At 43.9% G+C, this 14406-nt stretch overlaps 1 protein-coding gene across 1 annotated transcript; it reads right to left on the reverse strand.

The window, feature by feature from the left end:
- Positions 1-840: 840 nt before the first annotated feature.
- LOC144145667 (uncharacterized) lies at positions 841-13268 on the reverse strand. The gene is made up of 5 exons (XM_077677333.1): positions 13137-13268; positions 11183-11334; positions 6274-6341; positions 3769-3849; positions 841-1086 (listed from the first exon to the last, which is right to left on the reverse strand). The coding sequence occupies exons 1-5, from the start codon at positions 13251-13253 to the stop codon at positions 935-937; spliced, it is 570 nt and encodes a 189-aa protein (XP_077533459.1). The 5' UTR covers positions 13254-13268; the 3' UTR covers positions 841-934.
- Between the last annotated feature and the right edge of the window lie 1138 nt (positions 13269-14406).

A 14406-nucleotide genomic window follows, 5' to 3' on the forward strand; every position in this document is an offset into this window, starting at 1 on the left:
GCTGAGTTACGTTACGTATGAAGTTATCCCGGTCAGCACTGTACCCGCAGGTCGTCCTAAACCTCAGCCTGAAACCGTTCACGTGGTGCGCATGAAACCCTACTATTCAAGATGAGCCGACGTTCACGCCGCCACACTCCGGGACTGTGCCCATTTTCGGGTAGCTACTACCCTGAGTATCGGGACGATGCCCTTTAGAGAGGGGGCCAAATGTCGCGAGTGCGTCTGCTATGAGATGGAGCCACGAAGACGACGACGACGAAAGGCTCCTCCACGTGGCTCGTGTAGAAGGGTTCGTGGAACGGCTCGTGCTTTGGAACGCTGATTTGGCTGATCGGCGCTTCGCGTGAGACCACGTCTTTTTGGTGGCTTTCTTTCTAGAGGCACAAGTTCGCATAAATAAATCTCCGTTTGTCTTTGCCCCAACTTTACCTGCTGCACTTCTTGCAACGGAACAATATTAAGGTAGGCTTCTCACCACCCGATGTGACCGTCCTGCTGCTCTCAGTGGAGTTCGTGGGTCACTCACATGGTAACATGCCTACGGCGGTGGGAGAAAACAGACAGTCCCACGTTTTTCCCCTAGATTAAAACCGTCATTTAGTTAAGTTTCATTAAACTAATTAGCTGAAACGTATGCTATATCGCAAAATCGCAAACATTCGTGTTTCCTTACGAGCACGGCTCGCAGTGTGCCCATCTTCGCTGTTTACGGTTTTTTAGTGTGGAAGGTCACTGGTTTTGTTTTCATTTTATTTCTTTTTTTCACAGTAAAATGTTTTTATTTGTTCTCATACAGGGAAGAGGACGCACATTGTGTGCAAAAGAAATTTGTTTGCCGCCACCGGGCCAGATTATTTTCTCTAGAAATGGTACAGCTACAAACAGGCGACCGTAGGAAAAATGACTAATAAGGTCGGCCGTAATGGTGCTCTTAAATGTCGTCATCTTCGGTGTCGGTGTAGTCGTCCTCGCAGATATTGCTGGAACGAAGATTCACAGCCTCTCCGCAGATGTCAGCGAACTGCTCGATGCAGTTCTGTGGCACCTGGTCCACCACGTCCTTCGTAACCCACAAGGTGCACTCTGCGTACGCGGACAGGCGACAGGTATAACGTGCATTAGTTAAAGATGCGGAATATTTAGTTCGTTGCCAGACATTTTACTTAAGGCTAGAGAGTAACACACATTTTCTGGTAAAAAAGAGAGGTAATAGTTTTTTGTGAACGTTGCATCAATAGTTCGAAGGCAAGAAAAAGGTTCAGCGATTTGTGGGGAGTCGCTTACTTTACTGGCCAGCGTTGTTTGCGTTTCAGTGGCGGAAAAATACAGACGTTCCGAGCTTAAAACGTTCCCGCCAGAGGAAATGCAAGCGCGTGCGCTCTGGGGATTTCAAAGTACTAAAGTTCCAATTTATTTTTCGGAATTCCGAATGATAATTTCAAAATATCTTTAGCCGAGTTAGTGTGCTCGATATTTGCTTAGCCAATTTTAGATAAATGTTCAAACCATATGTTTATATGAGCATCAATTCTATTACATATCAAAAATTGAAAAACCTCAGAAAAAAACTTCATGACAGAGATTTAGTGACAACCGCTACGCCTTTTGCTTGCACTCAAGGCGGTTAAATGGGCGAAAATATCTCCTTTAATGGGTCTAGACAGGAGTGATATGTCCTGTGGCCCAGAACATTGCGAAACCGTTAGATTACCGGCTTGGCATGGAAAAGAAAAATCACAAAAAGTGACCGACAGCAGAAGGAATGTGGAAATCGTGTCACGAAGTACTCGGAGAGAAACGATTTTCCTCAAGAAATCTTCTTTACAAAACGGAGGAAGTGAGTTGAAATTACTTTTTTAATTTTTTTTATACATGAAAATTGAACCCATGGTCCCCATCATCCTGGATGAAGCCACATTACGAACTCCGCGAAGGTCGAAAGCCCTAGATTACTGAGATATATCTAGTGAATGCGTTGTCACTTTTGACTTGGATACGTGCATTACAGACAGCTACTGATTTCCAGTGAGTGAATGAGGCCTGCAACTTTTGAAGTAGCCACGCAAGGTTTTGTATACGTGCGTTTGGCGACAGAAGGAAAATGAAGCACGCGTGATCCTAAACTTGGGGCAATCGTTAAGCTTTGCATTCTGGCTTCATCAAGCAGAGCAGCAGCTTCGCTTTCTGTTAGTTTGACGTTGCTTGGTACCGCACTGTTTTGCTTCTGACCACCTAATGTTAGGCCCATATAAGGTTGTCGCAAGGGCCAAGGCTTTTAGTCACATAGTTGCAACTAAAAATACAAAACAGAGAATGAAGACGATGATAAAGCTTTTAACAGGCCTCCTAAAATATAATCCGAATGGTTTCCCTGTTCACGCCATTATAGCAACCGATGCCTGTGTCCGTAAGGGGAAAGCAGGCAGGAGTATTTTTTCTCGCGGTCTGGATTGGGCTTTTCCCTCCGGTCACGTAGTTTTATTACTTCTTTCCCCTCAAAATTTTTCGTATTAGTCTCTGAACTTCGGAAGCTTGGTTCTTCTCAACAACAGGCAATAATACTCGCGAATTTATTTACTGTGTGTTATTCACTTATTTCCTCAACATCATCCTCCCTACGTCGAGATCTTGCTTCTGTATCGCTTTCCTCCCTGCGAGAGCTTCATTTGGTTTGGATACCTCGACATGCAGCTATCTGGCCTAATGAATCGGGGGATGCTCTGGCGGGAATATCATTCGGTGGTTCAGTAGTGGAGGCCCTGCCGCCCATTAGTCTAATCCCTTCGTCTCGCTTCGTAGGCTGTGCTTACTTCAAAGTATGCCTGATTCTCTTTGCAAAGGTTCGGAGGCCGAGCACTTTCTGTACTCATGGAATTGAAGCATAAGCCAGTGGCGAGCTTGCGAAGTGATTCTTACTAGGATTTGCTGTCGATTGCCATATTTAAACTTCTACTTGCACCACTGTAGTCTGACCCTGTCGCCACTACGCGCATTGTGCAACTAAGCAGAAACATTCGACCACTTATTCTTGTTCTGCCAACACTTCTCGTCTATAAGACGATGGTACTTGGAAGACACATGTAACCAGGTAAATCTCCCAATGACTGCTACACTGATTTTGTCATTCACGGCGAAAGAACTGGGATTCTGCCACGGGGATGTTTGCCGGGCGTTACACTCATTAATTCAAGATTCGGGCCGTCTGCCATGTTAGCCATGATTTGGCCCTGCTACATTCCCCAGTCATACCTATGCGCACATTGCCCACTGCTTCGTCTGCGCCACTCTCTCCCTTTGTTATTCTTACTTTCTAAGTTTCATGCAATGGTGTTTTTATTTTTTTACTCATGTTCATAATCCCTCACTACATTTCTCTAGTCATAAAATGGTAATCCATCCTAATCTTTAAATAAATTTAGTTTACCTCCAAACCTACAGCTTTTTTCGGAAAGGCGCCTATTTTCTGGCCAATCCCCCTGATTGGGTATAGGCATCTCAATGGTACCACCAGCACCACAAGGTTGCGTCAAGTCCCCGCCTTCTTTTGCATTCGGCCACCTCCACAACCTGCCGTAGCAGAAACTTTTGATCCAGGATTATGTGCAATAACCCTTATGAGATGTTTTCTCTTTATTAACACATTCAAAGAGAGGGCGATGGTGATTTTAGGCCTGTCTCAGAATTTTCCACGAATACGGTAAAAATAACTACGGAGAAAAGATTTCCCCAGTGATCCTTTGAGCAATGCAAGACTGTGAGACTTACGTTCAACAAAGTGCGAGCTTTCTGTTATCACGCAGTTCTCGTAGTCACTGTACCTGACCCGCTTCACTTCCACCGTGTTATCTGCGAAAGAAATTACGATACGATAGGCACAGTCACATCAATATGTTCTCCTGAGAACACGTGACCGCATGTTCAGAATCGAGGAGTATTTAGGAAGTTGAAATATTTTCGAATAGGGAGAGAAGGAGAATTCGGCTTCAAACCCAGTTTGGGCACAGTAACAGCTTTTTGGTTGCTAGACGTCGTGTAGCCAAGTTCTGCGGGCAAGCCTGCACCACCGATACATTTTGATGTGGGTTGAGCATTTCTGCTGGCGTGCTGCTCTCAAAAGATACTACGAAGGCGCAATGTATGAAGCCAGACCATATTGAAACACAACAAAAAACTTGTTTTGGCATTGCCTCTGGGGAATTATTCAATGCCCAAGTAAGAACATGTGGGTTTAAGAAAATCGAAGAGAAACCTAGGAACATCGTTACATGTGCGAAAGTACAAGTGTGGGTAGCCGGTTGCAGCCGTACCTTTTGTGAATTCATAATTCCTCTTCCATTTTCGACGGGAGGGGTACTGACCCCTGAAGAGTACAACGCAGTGAATGTGTGAGAATAGGGTGTGGATGTAATGGCACGACTAAATCGGTCTTGAAGGATCATTCATTGGCCGCTGTCAGAGCTGTCAACATTCTTGGCGAATTCCCTAGCGTTAGATTGCGAGACGTGTGGTTGCTATGTCGACATCAAAACGAAATTAGAAGTAGGAAAAAGGCGTCTGCGTCTCGCTGTACTTGAGGTTGGCAAAGGTGATTTCATAGCAGTGTGTACGTTGTTTGGCCCAAATTCACTTTCAAGCAACATGACCTGAAGGTTTCGCGTACCATTACGCTCAGCACTGAAACGTATTGTGCGTTAATCTTTGAGTAAGAGTTAGATACCGCGGGCCATCGCAGGGCTGACTTTAAGACACTGGATGATGCCGTTCACAGCAAATACGAACGTAAGGCCGCTGGATACCCGTTTTCACAGGAAAGGGCAGCGTCGTACGGGCACATACCAGCGTATGAATGAATACCGGCCTTCCTACCCACATGACTCCCAGGAAAGAGTGATGATGTGTCTATCGCGTATACCGCAACCGTAATTTCCGTACAATTTATTCGGATTTTTATAATCATCCGGTTCACGCTACCGATCTGTAATTGGCGCCAGGAGCATGATGCTGGTCGAACAGAAATAAATCCACAGACACACATTGTGTTTGGATGTTGGCAGAAGCACGCCATGTTATGTGACCTTACATCAGAATTTTTTGTTCACCAAAAATTTTCTATTTACCATTCTGTTTGACGTCATGATTGCGGACGATGCCAGAAGCGTTTATCTCAACACTAAGACATGAATAGCAGAATGGCTGTGGACCATGGGATACCAAAAAACATCCTTGTAGTGGTCACACCCGTTAAACCGTTTCCGATGTCTTACAATCACGTTTTTTGGTGGTGTTGGCGAGCGATACGGCATAGCCCTGGCTGGGCAGTTCGTGTTCATTTAAGGTGTAGAATCAAAACCGCTTGTTGTCGTCTCGGACGATCGTCTCAGGATCTGTGTGTTGGGCCCTGCAGAACACAGTGCATTCTTATTCGTAGACAAGGGCACTCAACAATGGTTGTGGCGATACTGTGTTGCTGCTTCAACATATCTGCTGAACAAAAAGTAATTACCTGATGTTTAGCGTTGATTAATCGCTGCATATAAGCAAGCTTTGCCCTTCGCCCTAATTTTTGCAATGAGGCTGCATACCGAACTTTTGCTGAAGGCGTTCTGAATTCCCCAGCAGAGAGTTATTTCGAAGGCGAACTATACCCAAATTTCGGGACTACGCCAATATGTGTTGTGCGTGCGTTAGTAAAAAAAACCGCCGAGATGTCGCGTGAATTCAAAAGAACTACATGGGGAAAGGTTGAGAAGTTATCTCTTTTTGCGCAGTTTCTGGCGGGGCTGGGCCAGCTACAACAGTAGAAGAGCAAATTTTGGGACGCCTCCTTCAATGAATCGTACGATATGGCTACCTTTCTTGATTAGGAGCGGGTACGTTCACAAAATGGTAGTACGAAACAGCTCAGTGTATCTGTATTTGACATTAGCAGCGCTTTTTCTGCAGCGCAATTAATTTTGTCGTCGCAAATACTGTGCTGTGCATTGTAGGACAATACTTATTGTTGCGGCAGAAGGCAAACAGCAAAATGCTTATGCTTATAGCCCAATACTTATCTACTGAACGCAAAAAAGGCTGTGCCAGTGCACTACACGGCCGCATTTCTCTATTAATTTTTTATTCCGTTGATTTTATATATTTTCGCTAGGCACGAATGGTCAGACGGTAAAAACGTACGACTGTGTCACTTGAAACAGGCACTCGCAGATTTGCGAGCTTGCGGAACACATTTGCAGAAAAGTGGAATTCTAGCAACCAAAGCCTTTATCTTACCTTTTCCAACAGTGAAATTTGCAGTGTCCGGCGAGTCTCCCAGTGTATAGTGAAAAGCGTAATGCTTTCTGAAAAAGACCAGATTAAAAATTTTGCGTATCGTAAAACTTTATCAATAAAATATTAAAGAAGCTTTATTTGATGCTCTTCAATCAGAAGGCGGTGAGCTGGGCTTCATTGAGGACACATCAGTCAGGTAGTGGAAATGGACAAATTCTCTATATGCAACGATTGGTGTAGGTTTTAACTCGGACTGTTTGAAAAAGACAAACAAATTTCACGCAGTTTCAGTACTCAGCGTCAGTTACTATTAATTACGGCCAGAGCCGAAACATTTTAACATCGCGAGTTTGCCTTGAGGCTTCTTAACAAAATGTTAACAATGCAAAAGAGCGATAGGTGGGACATTATTAAGTAAAATTGCGCAGGTAAGGACAACTTCGCCCTTGATTTCAACAAACCTGGAAGTGAGAGATTCACGGCGCAACAATCATCGTAATCCTTCTGTTAGTGACTGGTAGAACTAGAAATACGGAAGAAAAACAGCATTTTACGGCTCTAAGGTGGATAAAAAAGACTGAAATTTATAAAGATTTAAGAACATTTGAGTCGATCAAAAAAATACAACCCAATCTGCAAATATGCAAAAAAAGACGAGCAAGGGCTATACGTCCATGCAGTTGAAACCCGCCGCGGTGGCTCAGTGGCTAAGGCGTTGCGCTGCTGAGCACGAGGTCGCGGGTTCGATTCCCGGCCGCGGCGGCCGCTTTTCTGATGGAGGCGAAAAGCAAAAACGCCCGTGTGTACGAGATTTCGGCGCACGATAAAGATGCCCAGGTGGTCAAAATTAATCCGGAGCCCTCCACTACGGCGCGCCTCATCGCCTGCGTTGCGTCGGCGCGTTAAACCCCACAATCAATCAAATCCATGCAGTTGAAACGTAGAGGCAAAAATAAGGTAGCGTAGATTAGCAAGAAAGTGTAAAGTTGGAGTGTTCCCACAATGTGTAGAATGTAGTTGCGATCAATGTAACGCCATGGCAAAGTCCGGATTGTCCATATCGATTCAGCCTTCAACAAAATTTGTCACGTATGTCAGCAGTGTTAAAATAATAGCCTCTGAACTACTATTGCAAAACCTCATGGTCTACAGTTATCCCCGATTCTTTCCTTTGCTAATTATTACGATTCCTGTCGAAACTATGGTTTTTGGGAGGTCACTTTAGGATAAACTTGTCAGTACGGAGTAATATTTTAAGAGTAAAATAGGTTGACTGACATTTCACATTTTGAAGGGGAACAGAGTGCCTACATCAATATATATAAGCACGTCGCGAGCTCCTCGCTTGCGAAAACCCGTGAAAACCATCAGAAATCGTAGACCGATAAACATGGAAAATTTTAAACAACTTTTTAACTAGGCAACCATGAGTAGTGGTTATTGTTTTAATTAAGAAAACCCGCTTTTCGTTTTCAGTCTTGCTAAGTGTGAAAATTTAGGGGGTTTTGTAGTTTATTTTGTTATAAATATTAGTAGCACTTTTAAATGCTGCCCTGTGTACACTGAGGAAGATAAAAAGTTAATATGTTCGTTTCGTTCACATGTCCGCAACCGCGAGTTGGCGCTTTATAAAAGATAAGGCTAAATCACTGTCCGTGTTAAAAAAAAAAACGTCGTCACACAGTACTTTTTGTGTTTTGTGGTAATTCAGTGTTAAAATACCTGTGCAGTCGGTGAAGTTTCCGAGCAAAAACGCGATTTCATCGCTATGTCCCCACTTCCAGCCAGCGTAAACCATGGGGCGTTAGCGTAACCTTTTTCAACCGCATATTTAAAGAATGGAGTGCGCATCTGCGTAACATGCACAGGGTTTCTTCTGTATGGATTTGCTGGTTGTTTGTTGGTCAACAAATTTTAGCCAGCTTGCGGCTTTGGTTCTTATTGGATTAGCTGCTTGGATTTGTGCCAAAATTGCAGGCAAAAGGAAGCGTTTGACAGTAAAACTGACTTTAACATAGCGTTATGCCAATTAGCTTTCTAGAAGTCTACGAGACTACTGAATATAACAATGTCTCTGCAATATCTACTGAGACGGGCCATTCTATGGCGCTGCCACAGTAGATAGGAGGCGAAGTGCGGTAGCACGGCAACACCAAGCTGCGTAAAATAAAAAAAAAACAAATGTTTTTGATAAGTGTAGGAACATTTGGAGATTGGATAATTACTATTTTCATGAACTTCAGTGTGGGCAGTACTCAGATAACGACGAAAGTATTCTTGTCGACACACGTGAGGTCTTAATGTGTACCAATAACGTAATCCTGCACTACGAATGATTGATGGTGGGGTGTCAAGCCCGCTCTACGTTGTGCGAATTTTTCTACGAGGTCGCAGCTGCAGCGGCCGTTGTCCAGCAGAAGGACGCATTTTCTTAGTTTCGGTAGGAACCAGAATAGGTCGTTTTTGCCGCATGAGTGGGGCCGCAGCTGGAATTCGCAAGCAAATAAGAGCTACATAAAACGGACTTAACGCGCCGATGCTAGGGTTGTGAGTCCGGCCGAAGTGGATGGGTCCGGATTAATCTTCACCATCTCGGCATCTTAACGTGCATCGAAATCTCGATAATGAACTCATACTTCTACGAACTTTAACACAGGACGATCAAGGGAAAGACTAAACCCCCGCTAGACTTGAACTCGGTTTATGCAAAGGGGACAAGAAAACAAGCATATACATGTACACCCGGCCGCAAAACAGGCCGGTACACGCGAGCCACGACAAAATGCATCGCAGCGCCATCTGACGTTGCACTTCTTGTGTCGAGACACCGCCGCTCGTATGCGCGTCCAACATTCATACAGTGCCCTGTCTTTACCTAGGCTTCAACTGACTAAGCTGATAGCATTGAGAACTTGCCGCTAGGGTCCACTTTTTGTGCTCAACAGATCTCGCTTGCCCACGCTTCGGCGTCGGACAGCGAGGGTGAAGCGGGCTTTGCTCTATCTGCTTGTATCTGACAAAAGACCCATTGCAACAAAAATTTGATATCTATGTTTTAAAAACGGTATAGTGTTGTTTCCTGGTCTAAAAAAATTTTTGGTCTGTGTTTGTGTCAAACAATTGAGCGCGTGTGGAAACATGTATATATATATGTGTTTTTGTTTTTGTAAAATCCACGACAGTGCCGATTTCTTCGGCCGTTTTTTTTCGTCAGTAACTGTTTTAGTACATGTTCAAAACGATGTAATTACACTTTTTTCCGATAAACTATATCTCACCGCTCTTCCTTCACGTTTTGGCGTGCTCGTTGTTAGTTAGCGACCTACTGCAATTTTAGGCTAAAATAGGTTTGTCACCGGGACGGGCAAGATGAGTCGTTTTGGGGCAGAGCGACAAGGCCCACTTACCCTCACCTTCCACCGCCGAAGCCTGAGAGAGCGAGGCATGTTAGAAAGACAGTGACCCCCATCGCCAGACGCTCAATGTTATAGCATTCCGGCTTGAAGGGAACAAAACGACAAGATAACGAGCGTGGCTGTTCGTATACACGGACATCAATGTCTTGACACCAGAAGTGTAATGTGAGATGGCGCGGCGATGCATTTTGCCACGCGCTCGCCTGCCCCGGAATATTTTACCATGGGTGTACATGATTTTAAAAACAAACACTATATTCTATGGAAATGAAACACAGCAATCTTTCTTCTCGGTCTTGTCACTACTTACATGGAAGCACAAACAACGCATGGTTATATTGCAGGACATGATCTTTATCGACAACCGTGCACACCAGTCACCGATTAGGCATACTCAAGGGACACCCCTTCTCGCACCAAAAAGTAGATGTCTTGGGTTGAAAGTACCAACGATTGTGCACTGACGGAGTTCTCGCCTTCCCTGTTAATCACAAAAGCCTCGAACGCTTCCAAATCAGTTTAGAACTACATCTCAACGAGATGCTGGTCTGCATGAATTTGGGCGTGCCCTCGCACCAGCGGCCATGGTCAGCAAGGTGGCCAGCCCCCATCTACGCACTCAGCGCTGCGCTGTGCTCGCTCAACCTATTATAGAGGCACCTGCTGGTTTGGCCGACGTAGCATCGTTTGCATTCCAGAGATATGTAGTAAACAGCACCGGTCGCGCACTCCACAAACTTCGTTCCATGTTTCGTGATGCAGAGGGGCTCATTGCATGGCTCACTGACCTTTCGCACCATCTTCGAAAGCTCCTGAGGAGCCGAGAATATCACCTGCATACCATGTTTGCCACCGACCTTTTTCAGGCGGTGGTACAACTTGCGCACGTATGGCACAGTCACTACAGGGGTGTTTCCCCTCAGGCCATCCACACCTAGCACTTCGGCGCTCTTCATGTCCTTCAAAAAGCTCTCCATCACAGAAACCACTATTTCTTGAGGATAGCGCATTTCTGGTCGATACGAGGGTGTTTTCGCTTGCCGCGCGCATCTTAAAAGCAGCCGCCGCCGCCGGGATCGACTGCCTGTCTTTGGCCTCAGCAGCACAACGCCTTAGCTACAGGGACACCCCGATGGGTAAACATTTGAGTAAAAATTGCTGCAAAACAGTGCCCTTTGCCTGTAATTTTGAACCTGACTACAGGGTGTGGAAAGACCAGGTTAGTTTTTAAAGCTCGACACTCTGTCCTTTGTGCAGATGATTTATGAATACACAACATCTATATATGAAGAAAATTCGACAAAACAGCACGATTGTAAGGCAAAAGACATAGAGGATTATCTCATAGTGCAGGAGGAGGGATATCGCCTTCTGAGATGCTTTAATACTGGAATTAGCAAACGTGCAAAGTGACTTTTTGAGCGGTGCATCAAGCAGTGCCTTTTTTAATATATTTAGAGGGAAACATGTCCGGTTATATTGGTGGCGTTTACCTCTTTTGTTCGGGTCCTTGGTTGATCGACCAGACGTACGTCACTGTCTTAGCCTCTGGGTCCAAATCTTTGCGCATTACCGTCAGACATTCCAACCGTTGGTCATTGTCGATGTCACTAATTGCAACGCCGTATTCAATAGTTTCAAACGCCTGTAAATTAGGCAATATTTGAAAAGAGGACTTCAGGTATTGGTAAAGAGAACATGACAATTTTACTCACCGCAACTCATAAATTCATGGAAAAAAATTTCGCCACTTTTTGTCCTAGTTATAAATGTCCTTGCATAATTCAATATTTCAAATTATATATTGTAGAGAATAATATATGTCACGTAAAATATATTGTTTACCTGCTGCTTGATTTTTTATAGGAGTAAACATGGAATATGAGGAATTTAGGCTTCCAAATCATAGGTTTTGTATGATGTGTTTCACACTGCCTAAATGACTGTTTGTGCTGTCTCATTTTCTGCGAATAGATGTTGAGAAGAATGAACGCAGATATTATGGCGTTCCCGTGTCGCAGTAACATGGATCCTAACGCAGTGCCGCGAAATATTTCACGCCGTTTTTTCCTCGTCCTTCGTCTGATGTCATGGACCTTAAATGAAATACTGTAAGCATTTTAATTTTCAATAGAGTAGGTGTGTTGTCTGACACACAGCACAATATTTCTAAAAGCTTCGAATGCCCTGTTTTCACTTTTATTATTGACTACAAAAGTTCATGCGCACAATGCTGCTTGTTAAAAGGTACCTTTGTTATCACACCGGATTATTCTTTTCTCACGTCAAAAGCCCTTTCTTTTCTTCATTTGGCTGTTCTCAGAGTGCCCTCTGTGTTGGTCTTCAAGCCCACTCGTGAAAGTTAGCATGGTCAATCGAAAAAGATGCCGCGTAGATTTTAATAGACACCAATTCAACTATTCGCTCCGTTCATAGGATAAGAAAGAACATGTTACACTAACGCTCGCCGCGTGATCAGTCTTCTCGGAAAACACTCAAACTTACACATTATCGGTTCGTCGAAAGGAGAAAACTATGACACAAACTAGTAGCGGTTATTATTTATGAGGTTTTTAACAGTTTGCACATGGGCCTTATGCCTACAATTTTGACTTATCAACTACATTTTGAAGTATTTTAAAGCAAATTTCTAATCACCACAGCCCCTGCGTAGCAGAAATGGGAAGAGGTTGATTGCATCGCCTCCATATTATGAAGTAATGCTGCGAACATACTTTTGCTATTAACATTGTTCGTGCTCACAATCAGTTCTCCAAATTACTCTCCCAGGCTACATAAATGTTTCGGTTTTGATCATAAAGTACACGTATTTTGGTTGGCGGTCAGTATAGTAAAAAGTAGGTCCCTTAATCAAGGCATATTGAACGATACTGATGACAAAGACGAAAATATGTTTAAAGAACAAAACACGACGCCCATTTAACAGAATATGCTTAATATTTTTACATCATCTTCGGTAGCAAAACCAGAAAACCAATGATATCGTATAGCATGGGAACATGTTCATGCTATCTTTAGGCGTATTTCCTAATTACTATTGTGCATATCTCTTACTTAGGTCGTTCCTCATACTACACAACTATTTTACAGAAAAGTAGTGCTTTGTGCAGTTCGCATATGAATCATTCGCATACGTATCATTCACATTATTCGCATATGAATCAGTGTTGTGTAACATGTTCGAAATTACCGTGTGCGTAGTAAGAAGCAACGTACAAATTGTGTTGCAATACTGGTACTGGCTCTTGTAGGAATTTTCGCCATTTGGTGTTTCTAGAGGTAAGCTAGAAGACGTGCACGGACAGAAGGACTTTTGCATGTGTAATGCATTTTCTGATATTACTGTCTTCTAATTAGGTATGTAGTAACGCCACCGCGACCCTCCAAATCAATGTGCGATTTCCAGTCTACTTGACGTTTTCTTACCTTGAAAGCGTCGGGAACATCTCTCTGGAGCTTGTTTGGACCGGGTCCTGCTCCCACCTGTGAAAAAGCTACGAAGGCAAGAAGCACGACCAAACCTTGCATCATGAAACAATTCATGGTAAAGGAGATATGTGAGCGTTACCAGTCCTTAGGGGTCTTTTTATGGAAAATGTCGGAGGTTCGGCAAAGACTGCAGTCAATCACTGCTGAAATTAGTTGCGCAGGCACGTCACTCAAAAATCTCCACTCGGATCTAATTAGCTTGTCACAAGGAATGAGTTGACTAGTTTGACGTCAGCGAAATAAACGTAAGCCCCTTTCCTTGAACTTTTCTGGCCTTGCAGCTGCAGCTTTCATGTACCAATAACGTCCCACATCAAGGTATTATCCGGATTTCGTGGCTAGTCGTAAAACCTGGCGGCTTAAAATGTCTGTGAATGATCACTCTTGGCATGCACTCCGTTTCCCGGTATTTGATGTCTGTGTGTTGAATAACCTGACTGCCGCTATGATTGGCGTCTTGTCACGCGCCTTAGCCGCTAATTGTTTCACCAAATCTACGTGGATGTATATGTGTCAGGGGCTCAAATTGTGCTTAGAAGAAAATGTTATTGGATTCAGGGCGACAGTGAAAGTTGACCACCGGCAAGCATAAAGGGCAAATTTCGAGCGCCCTGCTGTTACGCGCACATCAATAAGGGTTTCAGGTACTCCAAAAAACCTACACCAGGGAACGCGTCGTAATATTTTAAAATTTATTTTGCACGAGGCAGGCTACGTTTTTTTTGTACTTGATGTAATGTGACTCACTGTCTGGGAGAATGAATGACCGATGACGACATTCCAGTACATTTGATTGTCCTTCTCAGGCAAGGTGAAATTGCACAAAGGCGAGGTGAGCGCACACAACGCATAACGGCGTTCAGAAGAACACTTGGAGAGCCACGAGTCCGTTCATTGCAGTGATAATAAACGAGAAAGAACAGTGAGGTAGTCGCAGTAGCTTTTACAGCAGCCTTTCTACCACTGCTGTACGTCTTCACAAAATGCGCAAAAACAGCTTCCAACTTCTGCGCGACCTCACACCCAAAACAAGCAAAATAAGACAGCAGAAATTTATGTTGTTTCTACTATTCGCCAATTTCGCTATGGCAGAATATATAGGCATTGCAGAAAATCCTACATCACTGCAAAGCGGAGTGCATATTGCTCTCAAGTTTCTAGAAAAGCTGTATCCTGCAGAAAAAGAAAGCCTCGCTATTTTTATTCC

Source organism: Haemaphysalis longicornis, unplaced genomic scaffold, assembly GCF_048455015.1.
Source record: "Haemaphysalis longicornis isolate Haplotype H1 unplaced genomic scaffold, Haemaphysalis longicornis Haplotype H1 scaffold_7, whole genome shotgun sequence".
Lineage (NCBI taxonomy): Eukaryota > Metazoa > Arthropoda > Arachnida > Ixodida > Ixodidae > Haemaphysalis > Haemaphysalis longicornis.

Bases quoted from the DNA above. Each gene is read 5' to 3' on its own strand.
- LOC144145667 (XM_077677333.1), bottom strand. From the start codon at position 13,253: ATGAATTGTTTCATGATGCAAGGTTTGGTCGTGCTTCTTGCCTTCGTA. The intron at 11,335-13,136 runs GTAAGAAAACGT...CCTAATTTACAG, and splicing joins ATGTTCCCGACGCTTTCAAG to GCGTTTGAAACTATTGAATA. The intron at 1,087-3,768 runs GTAAGTCTCACA...CCGCGTACGCAG, and splicing joins AAGCTCGCACTTTGTTGAAC to AGTGCACCTTGTGGGTTACG.